The sequence below is a fragment of the Cygnus olor genome, chromosome 1, assembly GCF_009769625.2.
Source record: "Cygnus olor isolate bCygOlo1 chromosome 1, bCygOlo1.pri.v2, whole genome shotgun sequence".
NCBI lineage: Eukaryota > Metazoa > Chordata > Aves > Anseriformes > Anatidae > Cygnus > Cygnus olor.
Genome location: NC_049169.1, coordinates 121,692,796 through 121,707,433, shown reverse-complemented (window position 1 = coordinate 121,707,433; position 14,638 = coordinate 121,692,796). Strand labels below are relative to the sequence as shown.

Below are 14,638 nucleotides of genomic sequence, written 5' to 3'. Positions count from 1 at the left end.
ATGGTTAACTATTACATAAACATTAATTTTCTGTTTCAAGTAAGCTTATATTTTTTGATTACAGTGTCTAGAAGCTATATAAAATCCATATTGCAGCTCACGTGTTTTCTCCGTAGTCAATAATGTGATACCAATACCATAGCAACCCATATAGTTTGTGAAACACATCAGACATTTATGGTTTTAGCTGCACACATGATGTTGGACTTATTTGGGAGGTGTCAGCTAGAGACAGAAAACATGCAATCACAGAAGTAAAACAGATCTGCATTTGCTTGTGACTTTTCTCCACTGCACTTCAATAATGTCCAGGTGGTGGTGTTTTTTTTTTTTTTTTTTTTAATTGTTCAGCTGTTGATTTTGTTATTTATGGTGTTTCTAAGATAAGGGATTAGTCCACTTAGCAGCTATTACTGAGAATTTAAAAAGCCACCAAAATAGTAAATTGGCAGTTTAGTGAAAATATTTACCAAGAGAGAATGAATTTTCTTTCTTTCTCTAGGGAACGTGCAAATGTGCTGCATGTGGGTAAGGACCTTTAAAAAATAATTGAAATTAAAAATATCACAGAAATTTCAGGAAAGCTAAATATAAATACTAACCAGCAGCAAGTTTAGCTACAAGACCACATGACCATGAACAGAATGTAAATTTATACTAGTGATATTTTTCTATTGAAATACTTCAAGAAATCTAAATTGTCAAAAAAAAAAAAAAAAAGAAAATTCAGTATGTAACTAATTTTATGTTGGAAAGAAAAAATATGTTTATTGATTTAATTGTCACAAACTTTCCTAATCTGTAAGCCATCTTTTAAATTGCAGTGAAAAACTAATCACAGCCTTCCATACACGTAGTGCTCAGGTGAAGGAAACCTACCCACAGTAGCTAGTGTGCTGTGGAAAAAAAAAAAAAAAAAAAAAAAAAAAAAAACCACTAATGAATGTAAGGTATCAAAACTATTAAAAAGTATACTTACTTTATAATAACTATTGTTGACTTAGAACAGAAAGCTTGTATATTTATACTCAGAAAAGTATTTGAGTTCTGGTAAATAGCCTTTGTTCTGTCACTCTTTCAGTAAGTACTTCAAACTTGCTTGATCAGAGATCTGAATAGGCAGTCTGCAGGTTTAAGCTCATTAAAAGTGCAAATATATTGCAGCTAAAATAATGAAAAATTCTCTTCCATTCAACCCAATTTGAAAACAAACAAAAAACATCAGATTGTGATGAATACATAACCAAAATACAGATTACTGCTGAAACAGCTAAGAAATCTAATTCCTGGGCACCTGTTTTCAAAAATTACACAAGAAATTGTTGAACAAAGATGGAAAATACAAAGACCAGCCAGCAACAGTGTTACACAAGTCCATCGAAAATCTCATGTATGAGCCTTCACTACACCAAGCTCATATGTGAGATGTTGCTTCTCATCCTGACACGTGATCACTTCACTAGTTCTGTCCGGCCCACGTGGTCCTGCAGCAGGAGCGAAGGCAGAGCACCAAACTGCAGCCATAACCCTGAGGCTTGTCATCACTTAAGCTCCTGAGAGCCCCAAAGTGCCTGATGGCAAGGCTCTGCCTCCAAATCTCATGCGTTCCAGCTGCATGATGCAACATGCACAGCGTAACATGGCCTGATGCCATATTACAGTATTACGTGGCAGGGGACAAAAAGGCTGAGAAATCTGCTGATGGTGCAGATTACAAGATTTGATTGTCAATATGATTACTGGAGTATAAAGAGGAAGAAACAGATTTTTTTTCACCGTCTCTTGTCTATGGTTAGTAGTAGCATCTATTCAAGGAGCTATTGCAACTTCCCCATCTCCAAAAATCTCCCTTTTTCTTTAATACTGTTCCAGAGCACAAACTCAAACTTCTCCGAACTCTTGAACTTTGCTGCTGCTTGCAGCAAAGTGCTAACAAAAATTCAATTAAATTCCCAATTTGCTTTCTATCAGTGTATCAGGCTTTCAATCAAGTTTCACTTTATTCAACTGCCTGGTCTATTCTGAAGTTTGCAGTAAGATAAATGAGTAGATGTGCTAAAATTACATGCTCATCTAATTCTTAGCTGGATGGATTAGACTGCAGGATACAGAAACATTAAACACTGATTCAAACTTCTACAGCTTTGAAACTGTTTGATAAAGGCAACTGAAAGATAACATCCTACACAAACATAATTCAAACACAATCTCTTGATCTTCAGTACCAAAGAAAGAAGATTCAAAGCCAGCCTTAGGTCTGTGCTTTGCCTGGGATCAACATCTGACCTGTTAAAACTTAAAAAATAATAATACAAAAATTAAAAAATAAATAAATAAATACCAGCTTGTTTTTACTGAAAAGCAGTACACGTTCTTCAAACTGATTTGAGAGTTGGTTTGTTTTCTTGTCTGTTTTTAATTAAGTGGTCCTTTTATGGTCAAAATAATTCACATTCATTTAATGAGCCAGACTATCACCAAGATTAACATTAGTGCCCAGTGATCTGCAATCAGCTTCAGTTATTTATAGAATTCTGTGGTTTTGATGTATTTTACCATTTTTATTCAGCAGATTGTTTAATATTTATTCCAACTTATTTATGAAAACTGAATTAACATGCTGAAACTCTCAGAATCATAGCATATATCAGTCTTTACTTTTCAAATCAAACAGCCACTAGATTCATGATTGTTATAGGAAATATTTTGAATTTATTATGTTCTTCAGTGTAGTCATATCTTCTCATATAGAATATGTTTTCATATAATAATAGACTAGTAGTTTAACAGAGCATCCTTGAGAAAAAAAAAAAGGAAGAAAAAGAAAAAAATAAACAATCTGTACGTAGATTCTCCTCAAACCCCAGAGACCATGTACATCAGAATGTAAAAAGTGCCTGAGAATGTCTGAATAACTAACCCGACAGTTTGCCTCCAACGTTGCTAATAAGAGATGCTAATTAAGGGGAGCACAGAAGACTGTCCACTTTCTTCTGTCTATTCACCTCATACAACATCAGACTCCACTGTCATTAGACAAAAGATGTTATGGGGCTGAGTCATAATACCTTCCTCCACAGCCTTCTGTGGCAAGCAAACCTCAGAAATTCAGAAACCATAATGTAAAAAAGTAACTTCTAAAGTGGTTTTACTATCTGTTATGGTTCTATCAACTACCCTTTAGTCCTGGCATTGGGGAATGTCCTGGTTTCAGGCTTCTCGCTCTGTCCTGCTAGCGAGCAGGCTAGGGATGCAGCAGGAGCTGGGAGGGGACAGACCCAGGACAGCTGACCCAAACTGGCCAAAGGGGTATTCCATACCATCTGATGTCATGCTGAACAATATATAGGGGGTGGCTAGCCAGGGTGGGGGGACCGGCTGCTTGGGGATAGGCTGGGCATCAGTCAGCGGGTGGTGAGCAATTGCATTGTGCATCACTTATTTCGTACACATTATTACTATTAATACTATTATTATTATTATTATTATTGTTATTCTTTTCCCTGTCTTAATAAACTGTCTTTATCTCAACTCACAGACTTCACTTTCCCGTTTCTCTCCCCCATCCCGGAGAGGGAGGGGGGAGGGTGAGCGAACGGCTGTGTGGTATTGGCTGCCAGCCGGGCTAAACCACAACAGGGAATTAAGTGAATTCCCCAATGTGTTGTTTCACATTCAGTTTACCCACTATTTCAATTTTGTAAACCTAGGTCATATCCCTCCTGAGACTTCTCTCCAGACTGAAGATCCCCAGCTTCTTAGTCTCTGCTCACAAAGCATCCAAACCCTGGCTCATTTTAGTTGCCTATCTCTTCTGTAAGTCTATCATGCCCTTCATGACGTGCAGAGAGCAGACCTGCACATAGTACTGAAAGTGAGCATGCCACAACATTTCATGGCAGCAAAACAACACTGTTTTGTTCTCAATACCCTCACTGATGATACCCACAATTTTGTAGCCTTTTTTGGCTGCCTCTCCATTTTGAGCCTACAAACACCATCAGTGTTGATGGCAAGATCACTTTCTTGAGTTGTAACTGCTAGTTGCAAGCTCAGCATCATCTAAGCACGGTATAGACCATTTCCCTGAAATATTCATTACCTCACATTTGTCTGTGATGGAGATTATCTGCCACTTGCTGCCCATCCATTCAGTTTTGGAGCTTCCTACTATCAGCTCAGCATTTAAGTATGTAAAAGAGCTTAATGTCACTGGCACACTTGGAAATGTCACCATACACACCTGTCTGCAACTAAATTCTCACATTCTTGAGCCTTACAAAAATATCTATGGTGATTTCTTACTTCCTTCTTTAACTTTTTTTTTCTCTTCTTGTGTAACAACCGAGTATTTTTTAACTTGGCCTGAGAAATGTTTGAAATACACTATTTATGCCCCATTTGTAATTTGTGCACATTTGTCAAAATCATAAAATCAAAGTCTTGGTAAGCAATCACGAAATTTCTTTGCCATTTAATAATGATTAGCAACAACACACACTTGAATTAGAAATCACTGTAAGATTTTGTTACTGTAACTCACGCACTTACTAGTTTCTTGACATTTCCTTTATATCTTGAGATCTAATTTAATAGGGATTTAATAGAAATTGAGATTTAATAGAATGAAACTTATTAATTGACCCCTACTTTTTTGTTTAAGCAATTGAGAATAAGTTTTCAAAGAACAATTGACTGTAAAAAAATAAAACAAAATCTATTAAAAAGTTATAAAATTTTCTTTTCTGATTTGTAGAGGATTCTAAATGTTAATAACAATTTTATTTTTCTTTGAAATTATCGAATGAAAATGTATTCTATCCAGTTTACTATCTCTTCAATATCACCTTATTCCGTTATGGTTTTAAAAAATGGTTTAATTCCCTCATTCTCAAAATTGACTTAAAAATCCTAGAATCCCCCTCATTATCACAAAAATCTTCTAACCTTGAACATTTAAATTTTAGGAACTATAAAGAAATATAAAATGATCAAACATATACAGACTTTAAAGTTCAAAAAATAATATATTAAAACTCCTCTGGAAAAAAAAATAACTCACAGAGATCTTTTCTAATTTACACTATACTGAACAACTTAAATTTGCCATTCAACAGTCACTTAATACAAACATACAATAGACAATGCCATGACTGCTATGTCTTTTGGACTACCAGTAGTGACTCCTTGGACAACAATGAAAATTATATACAGCAAGCTATGTAACAGTAAGGTATGCATACTTAAAGACGCCAAAGAGATATCAAAGTTAGTTTTTGGATATTAAGCATGTCTCCTGTTCAAAGTCTACCTATGATAACTCAGAATTAGACAAAGTACATGCTTCTTGACATGACTTAGCTGAGCACCACTTTACTACAATTGCTAGTGGCAGTCAAGCCAGTTCAATTGTGGGAGAATCAAAGCTGTGTTTTTGCAGTGGAAAAAGTGATTGTGCAGGCATAACAGTGGCGACTGTTAAGTGGATAAGGGGACAGTGGAAGATCCCACTGTCCCAAAATAAGGAGGATAGCTAAGGAAAACAAGATGAGCAGTGTGGGATCAGTAAAAACCAAAATTCAGGGGCCCTCTAGTCATGAGAGAAGGAGGGATTAAAAAAAAAAAAAAAAAAGGAGAAATTAAAGGTTGGTCAAATAAAATTGTACATATATGGTATAGTAATAAGCATTGAGTAGTGTGTGAACCTGTAGTACTGAGCCACTGTGGGAATAAAAATGTTGTTTTTGCAGAGTTACGTTGTTTAAAGGTAAGGAATGTGGTATTGAGATATGTTTGCAGTGATAAGAAAATTTAGCAGACGACCTTGTAAAATGCAGACGACCAGACTCCTCAGAACAATCACGGTGTCAAGTCAAGTCAGATAAGTGAGGAAACATTACCACTTCAAACAGTAAAAAAGTTAAAAGAAATTTGAAATTTAACAGTCCAGCAACTGAAGGCCATGTATTGCCTGTGAAACATCGGATAGGTTGTGAACCTGGATTACCCAGTCAATGGGGAAACAGCGGAGGGTCCCGGTCATCAAGAAATAAAGTATATAAACCGTACTGTGTGACTAGTAGGCGCACTCCTGCTTCTGGGACGCCTGCCATTGCAATCGCAAATAAATTACTACTTCACTGAGATCCTCGCCTGAGCTTAAGTTATTGGGTACGGAGTGTTTCTCACACCACTGAGGAAATCAATGAAGAATTAAGCGTCAGGTAATAGGGAATATAAAGTTATGATATACTTTTGCTTTGAGCTTCTGCTTGCAGGATGCCCGCCATTGCAATCATAAATAAAAATACTACTTCACTGAGATCCTCTCCTGAGGATGTGTTATTGGCTGCAGATTGCTTTTCACAACTGTATGTACCCAACAGTAGTCTCATAAGAATGATTCCTGTATAAACCTATACTAAGACACACATATAAGTGGTGGTAAGCAAGTCTGAGTGAACAAGAAGTGATGGCACGCAAAAGTAGCAAGTAGAGGCCACTTCAGCCTTTCTTGTTTGCCCTAATTTTTTCATTAAGAACAAAGCAGACGCTTTGGGTGAAACAGGATTCAGATCCTAAAAAGAAAGAACCTGAATATACCCCAAACCAAATCAGAACAAATACGAAACAACTGAAAGATATCAAAGCACAAAAGAGATGCAAATCTCATGCCAACAATGCAACATGAAAACTGTGCAGAAGATGTGCTTGTCTTTTCCTGCCTGGGATGAGACCTAGATAGAGCACACCAGATATTTCTGTCACCTACGTTTGATTCTTTTGAAAATCCAGACCATGGGAGTGAAAAGAGGAGGGAAAGAAAAAGATAAAAAAAACACACTAGGATCTTGTCTGAGGCAGCAGCTAGACTGAGAGTAGGATTTGCTTCTAAGATCTGGGAGCAGGTCCGGCAGCTCTGTCATAGCCAGGAAGACCAGGCACTGAACACAAGTGTAAAATCCTCCATTCTGATGCACACGGGTCTCACCACAGTACATCAGAGGCTTTTATATCAGTTTAGCACAACACAGTATGTATTCACTATATGGAAATCTATACACTAACCTAGGTTTGTGCAGCCACAATAGTCAATGTAATATTGACACAAAGTGTCTTTCCAGAGGAAAACAAACCAATCACAAAACAGTCAGCAAACCAAACAGACCAAAAGGAGGAATGGGTGTGGGTAAATAGATGCTTATTTAAGATATCTCACTGAGGAAACATAACTGGATTATTCCCACATAACAGATCCTAGGCTTCCTTAAACTATAAGATTTGCCCCAAAATTCTCGACCATGTTATTCCCAAAATAACACAGCCTCGAACCAAAACAGCATTGAAATACGTGTTTCTGTTGATAAATGAGGTAGAACACAATAGCTATGTTTACCAGAACTAGGGACAGATTTTATATTCTCAAAGCTCAACCACCAATCTTTCTCTTCAGTGTTACCACAGCAGCTTACGGGGCTATTAAAATGATGTGTTATTGTTCTGTAAGTGTTAGCACTTACTTAACAAGATAAGGACTGGAAACACAGATGGGTTTCAATTGTACAAAAGAACAGCTTTTAGGGCAATAAATAAAGGCAAAGGACTCCCTTGTGTAATTACCATCAACACCTGGAGATACAGCAGAAAGAAACATTTAAAGTGCCACAACAGCTTCTGACAGCTGTAGCTTACCCGTTGCACCTCCTGCTTTTAATGAGTTCCAAGTGAAAATTTAATCATAATTAAACTCAACAATAACCTTTCAGGACACTACCCATCCCGAGCATTTTCACAGCTTTTGCCCCCCACAGCTGTAAACCACAAAAAAATAGTACCAGAAATAACAAAACTATTGCACGCTACTCATCCTCCTAGCAAATCTCTAGCACTCAATAAGGAATATGCTTAAAAAAAAAAAAAAAAAAAAGTTTGAAGAAAGCTTTGCCAATGATTGTATTTTAAAGCAAAATGTCTATTTAGGCCTGGCATATGGGTTAAGAAAACACGGTTTTATAAAACCTAATATGAACAGCAATAAAAATATATATTTTTTAAATTGAAAATTCTCTTTTTAAACAAACCAAACCATTCTAGTTAGTATCTGTAACTCACATGCTCCAGGTTCTTCTGACTGCAAGAGAAAACCAAATTGATCTGGAAGCGACTATAAATAACATTAAATTAACCAATCCATTCTTTTTATTCAACCTGAATGAAATGCAGATATTAATGGCATTGAAGATGAGAAGTGAATTATAGGAGGATTAGCTGTATCAATTAGCTAAGGTATTATTAGTATTACAGAGATATTTTTTAATGACATACTATCAAATAGAGAGATGCTAAATCAACTGTAAATTGTGGAAATGAAGCTCCAATCTGCCCTACTTTTAATCAAGAAATAATGTATGCTTGTTTATTGTTGTTCAGCATTAGGATTGAAATTACAAAAATGTGGAGTATGGAAGGGAGTGGTGGCCACTGATAGCAATGAGTAGAAAAGAAGAATTAAACAACCAAAGATGTGAAATGCAATTAATAACAATTTCTTATGAATACAAAAACACTAAACATTAAGAGAGAGTTCTTTTTAACTTTTAAGTCAGAAGCAAATCTAATATAGCCAAAACAGTTTCACAATATTTTTGCTCTCTTTTAACCTACCTCTTTTTTTTCTCTACCAGCTGTTTGCAGATCTCCTGCCACCGGGTATTCAAACTTCCCAGTTGTTCCTTCAGCACGTTAGCATCTGCTGTTGATGACTGCTCAATAATTTCTTCACCAGTTACATTCAATGTTTTGACAACAGCTTGCTGTCGCCCAATGCCATCCTGAAGCTCCTGCAAAATACCCAGCACATAGACGTATTTATAAAAAATTTCAAGCATGAAACAAAATGCTTCATCACATCCTGGCCAGATGGAAAGATAAGAAAGTCTTTGCTCTCCCCTGAATTCCAAATACAAAAATCCAAAAACAGGAAAACATTTTTTTTTTTAAACAAGCACGTTTCAGTGCATCTTTTTAGGCTTTTCCCCCTGTATTCTTTTCTGACAGAGATAATTACAGCAACATTCTGCAGACCATTTAGTAAGAAAAGCAGGTGTACAAATTTACTTCTAAGTCCCTGAAGGTACACTTTTTTATAAGTGGCCTATAAACCATTTTAAAATTCAAAGTGTACATTGTTTGGACCTCCTATTACCTATCAACACAAATTAGCAATGTAAAGAAAGAAACTGTTTGGAGTGCTTCTCCAGATTCCATTACAAAACACATTTGTCTCTGATTGCAAGAAGCTTGATAATTCATTTCCTCATCCTCCTGTTGGGTGGGAAGTACCACACTCCTAAGAAAGTGTATTTCTTACATGGTCTCTGTTTACAGAACAAAATGCAGAACTACCAAAATGTAACCAAGATAGACCATTTTCTAAATTTTCATTTATTTACTAAATACATTAAGATACATTTCTACATCTTTCATCATTAAAAATCTATCATACATGTTGCTAGTTAGTTCATGTTGCTAGTTAGTTCATTTAAAGAAAGAAAGAAAAAAAATTCTGAATCTGTAACTTAGACTTCAACACTGTATGCCTGTTCAATAAAGTTTGTATTTATAAACATGGAAATCAATCATTTCCCATTCTTAGTCATCAGTACAGCATGAGTATTTTTTTTTCCACATAATTCCTCAAAATGTACAAGGGAAGTGTAAAATCATTGTTAACAGTTTACTGCTAAAATAAGCAGAAACACTCCAGCACTCATATTTATAGGTTTATAGGTTTCACAATCTCAGGAAGGATATTTGATTCATATCTACATACAAGAGCAAGTTAAATGCTGAATCTACCTTTTTGTGGAAGAAACCAAGTATTTTAGTGTGTCATACTCTGGAGCTACATTATATACTTCTTTTCTCTTTCTAAACATATAATAAAAAATACAGAGAAAGTAAAACATACAAACATTACATCTATCCTTGAATTGGTTAAAATTGGCAGAACATAGATTTCCAAGGAATATAAAGATGAACATAAAAACCATTTTTTATATATATTTTTAATTATTTATTTATCTTGTCCATTAGATCTTCAGGTATGAGACTATGAGTAAAAGTTCAAAAATTCTTCCATACTTGAACTTCTTTTAATACGACCACGCCTCAGCTGACAGTTACTACTTCATGAACACGCAGAAAGTCAGTTGTGTGCCCTGTCACAACTTTTGCACACATTTTAAACAGATAGCTTGAACACCAACACCTGTGATATATGGAGTAATTCGTGTCAAGAAGATTGTTGATGTTAATAAAGAAGGGGGAGATGTGGTAGTGTGGCCATGGGGGTCGACAAGCCCCATGGTTGGTGATAACATCAGACTCTCAACGATGAGGCCATCAGGAATGTAAAGAGTTTAGAGGGAACAAAGAAGGGTGATTCAGGAGACGCCATGCCGTCTCGGGTTGCTTGTTCTCCAGCCGTTAAGGTATGGAAGTTGCTGGGGGTTTGCTGGTTGCCGGGCAAAGTTGTTTGACCAATGAAGAGTTAGTGGAAAAGGACTGCTGTGGGGCGAATAGTATAAGAAGGGAGCCTGTCCTCAGTATGGGATGCAACACGGTATGATGAAGTTCTGTCATCAATAAAGTAATAGCAGTTACTGATCCTAAAAGAACCCTGGTGTCCGCGTGGTCGTTGAGCCACAAATGGCACCCGAACGGGGACCTGAAGAAAACAGGAACAGGGACATGAACAGGAACAGGGACAGGCTAACAGAACAGGGACCAGGACAGGAACAGGGACATCGATCGCCTAATGAAGATGGGTTCGGCCAAACTCAGCAAACCGCTCTAAGAAGCTCGTATAGAAAGTCGCTGGAAATAGGCGCACCGGAGCTGGAAAGCTCAAGCTGAGAGAAGCGGACCCGCGCCCACAACTGCCCCTCGCTGGCTGAAGGTAAGCAGTTGCGTGCTATGGGGAATAATACGTCCTTAGAAACAAAGACTGTCCTGGTAACCTTACAGCTTATTACCAATCAGACAGTTTATGATCCTGAAACATGGGACCAAATTGAGGTCAAGGTGTGGGACTCTGCTACTAAAAACGACAAGGTTGCGGTGGGATTGCTCGGCACCTGGCGAGCAATCTCAGAGGCCTTAAAGAGCCATGTGCGGCCACAATCAGAAACGTATGGTTTGCCAGATAGTGAGGGAGCTGCGGACTCCTCCACCGATCCTTCTGCTACACAGTCGGCCCCCCCCCGCCGCTACCGCCATCGCAGGCCTTTGCTGCTACGCCCCCTGGTGACCTGGGCGTTCCTTTTGATCCAGGCCCTATAGGCCCTGAAAAGGAGCCGGCTCTGTTTCCCTTCGATGCAGGAGGAATAGGATGCATAAGGCCCGAAGGCCGAGTTGCGTAACAACTTAAAGCGAGACATATTGTTCCCACGACTAGCCCTGGAATTCTCTGGTGTTTGTAATCAAGAAAAGGAATGGAAAATGGAGACTGTTACATGATCCGAGAAAAATTAATGAAGTCATGGAAGATAATGGGAGCACTTCAACCGGGATTACCAACTCCAACTATGCTCCCCCAGTCATGGACGTTAATAGTAATAGACTTAAAGGATTGTTTGTTGAACACTTGACAGAATTCAGAAAACTTTCCCATGTTTATGTTTCAATTGATACCTTTTCTGATTGTACATATGTATAGGTGTCCTCGGGTTTCTTATGAATATGTAAAAGCAATGTTCTATATATTTAGAAAGCTCGACGGTTGTGTGTCCGTGTTGGTAGAGCATAGACTCCCCGCGCACCCAGCGCAGTTTACTTGCCTTTTATAAATATTACTAAATTCAGATTGAGTTGTATCTTCATTTATAACACACCTATACAACCTGTGGCAGAGAGGTCAGTGTCAGCAAGCTACTGCAGCATGTACTCACAGTCCTGGACAGGAGTCACAGCTGAGGCATAGAGGTTTACATGATTGAGGCTAAGCTTATTCTTATTACAATTCTCACTGTTTTTTCTTGCAGCTTTTGTTACTGGTGGTGATTTTTTAGGTTGCTATGAAAGAGAACTCCATGAAAATTAATCCTGTCTGTGGTACCCCTCAGTAAATACTATTATTCTACTTTTTCTAAACTATTTTCATCGCCCATAGTTTCAGAATAAAAGAGTAGCAGAGTGATGAGCGTAATACTGCAGTAGTCTGCATACTGATTTATTATGTTTTGATAGGATGAAAAGGTTAGCACTTGCAAAACAGAAAAACATTTCTGGAGGATCTTAGGTAGCTGCAGTAGTCCAGTCATGTAGCATCAAGCACCCTGCTGGCTCCAAGTGTCCCAGCACAGCTTGGAACACGTAAGGTCTTAAGACAGTGTTGTAACGGAAACTGCAAGATCTTTGACCCAGCGGAGTCCAATAAAAGCCTCTTACTTTGACGTATGACGTTTTCTTGTCTTTTCATGATGCATGTTAATAAAATAATACCTGGCCCAACCTCTGGCTCTCATTTTCATATACATGATTCACTATTAGAAATAAATAATGTTAATGGTCAGGTAGCTTACTGAAATGCAAACATTATCTATCGTTGTGAGGCTGAAAAGTTGTTGGCCTTTCCAGTAAACGCCTCAGTTTTGGTAAAGCCCAGTTTAAAACGATCTAATTTTTGTATGCATACACAGTAGTTCCCATTGATTTGAGCACTAGAGCTTTTGCAGGTAAATCATAACAGTAAGACTCTGGAGAAATGGATTTAGGAGAAATATATCACGATAGGAGGCTTATTTCCAGCAAAGAACCTGAAACGTACTGTAGGCACATGTATAAATATAAGTAACCACTTACTCACCACTTACTGCAAAAATGACTAAAGAAGACTTCTACATACGTGTAACAAGACTATTCACTTGGAGCAGGAGATTAGGGCAAGGAAAACAAGGGCAGGAAATTCTACTTCCTGAATTTCAAAGTTTTTAAAATTGAAAATTGTAGAAATTAGAGGTTGTCTTTGCACCACTTTTTCTATATAACAGGCAAAAAAAAAAAACAAACATTCAGCATACTATTACAAACTGAAATATGAATTAAAAGCTTCTTTAAATACTGTTACTGAGCCTTCTTTCTCGAGTTCACAGCATCTCAAATTAGTTTCTTTCACTTCTCCAGCATATGTGAAAAATATATATAGCAACTATTATGGGATTTCCACGTTTATTTCAGCTGACACAAAATTAGCCAAGGGAATTTTCTTATTTATTCTGTGGCATATTATGCAATAGGCATTACAAAGTAAAAATAAATAAATAAAGTTGCTAGCTTAGTGGCAGGCATGGTCTTTGGACTTATGATCCCTAATGCCGAAATGAGAACTTTATATAGGATGTGTGGAAAGGAGAAGTGTGAATTTTCACCAGAGCATGGGAGAACACTCCTGGCCAAATTGTACTGGTCTAAAATTGCACCAGGGGAAGTTTAAAGTAGACATTAGGACGAATTTCTTCACAGAGGGTGATCAAGCACTAGAGTGGGTTGCTCAAGGAAGTGGTGGAGCCCTCATCTCTGGAGGTATTTAAATGACATGTGGACGTGGTTTAGTGATGGCACTTGGTAGGTCAGGTTGACAGTTGGACTTAATGATCTTGAAGGTCTTTTCCAACCTAAACAATTCTATGATCTGGATTTCAGATCACTATAAAGAAAACAATTTGAGACTTTTTCACCCAGTGTTCTGTGCATTTGATGCTCTCCGCATGATTAAAATGAAATATGTGTGCTGATTGGCTATATTTGGCTATAAGTTTGGCTTAGTACAAGTTTGGCTGTATTTCATGGCCTACAAAAAAGGCAGATTACCCTTACTAGGTACCACACAAAGCATAGCAATCCATGAGGACATTTTTTTTTAAAGTAATTTTCATATAAAGCAAACAAAAGTGTTTTTAACTAGTTTTTCTGAAAAACATGTTTTCTCACATTCACCCCAAAGCTATGAACCACAAACACAACTTACATTTAGTAGCTGAAACTTGCCAGCAGCTATAGTTACCCTATTCCCTCTTTATCTTTGCTGCACACGTGTATGAGGACAAGATGCTGGGAGCTTGCAAGGGCTTGCCTCTCATGGCCTGATAGTATATGGGGCTACAGAAGGAATATTGACGTTGAACCTGCTTCATGTAGTTTCAGTTGGCATTTCACCCCTTCATAAAGAAATGACAAAGTGAAAGAGCAAATAGTCCTTTGGATTCACAGCTTACTCAGACGGCTACCTGAGATACTTATATTTGCAATTATACAGTTTCTAATCACTTTATGAACACAGTGAGCAAACTAACCTAATTAAGAAATGAGATGTTTATATAATATTAGAAATAAAACAACCCAGAAGAGACTTGACATAATATCCACACATGGAGCTAATCACAGTTTTGAGTGGATTGCAGATATTTACATGTATTTTGCGTTTTCAAAATGTTGAATTTTTAGCCACTAAGGAAAGCAGATGACGATATAGTTACCTATCACTTCGATTTTTCTTTTGTGTGATTTCCAAGCATAAGTAAGTGGTGAATAACATATAATTGAAGTAAGGTTTAAGTATTCTCTCAGACTACAATTG

The 14,638-nt window shown here is 37.3% G+C and overlaps 1 protein-coding gene across 17 annotated transcripts in view; it reads right to left on the bottom strand.

Moving 5' to 3' along the window:
• The window catches only part of DMD (dystrophin), a 1,063,969-nt gene that overhangs the window by 405,525 nt on the left and 643,806 nt on the right, over positions 1–14,638 (bottom strand). For all 17 annotated transcript variants that reach the window (XM_040530986.1, XM_040530983.1, XM_040530994.1 and 14 more), the window contains one exon: positions 8,665–8,840. In XM_040530986.1, the coding sequence (XP_040386920.1) occupies positions 8,665–8,840 (176 nt within the window). The remainder of the gene's footprint in view (positions 1–8,664; positions 8,841–14,638) is intronic.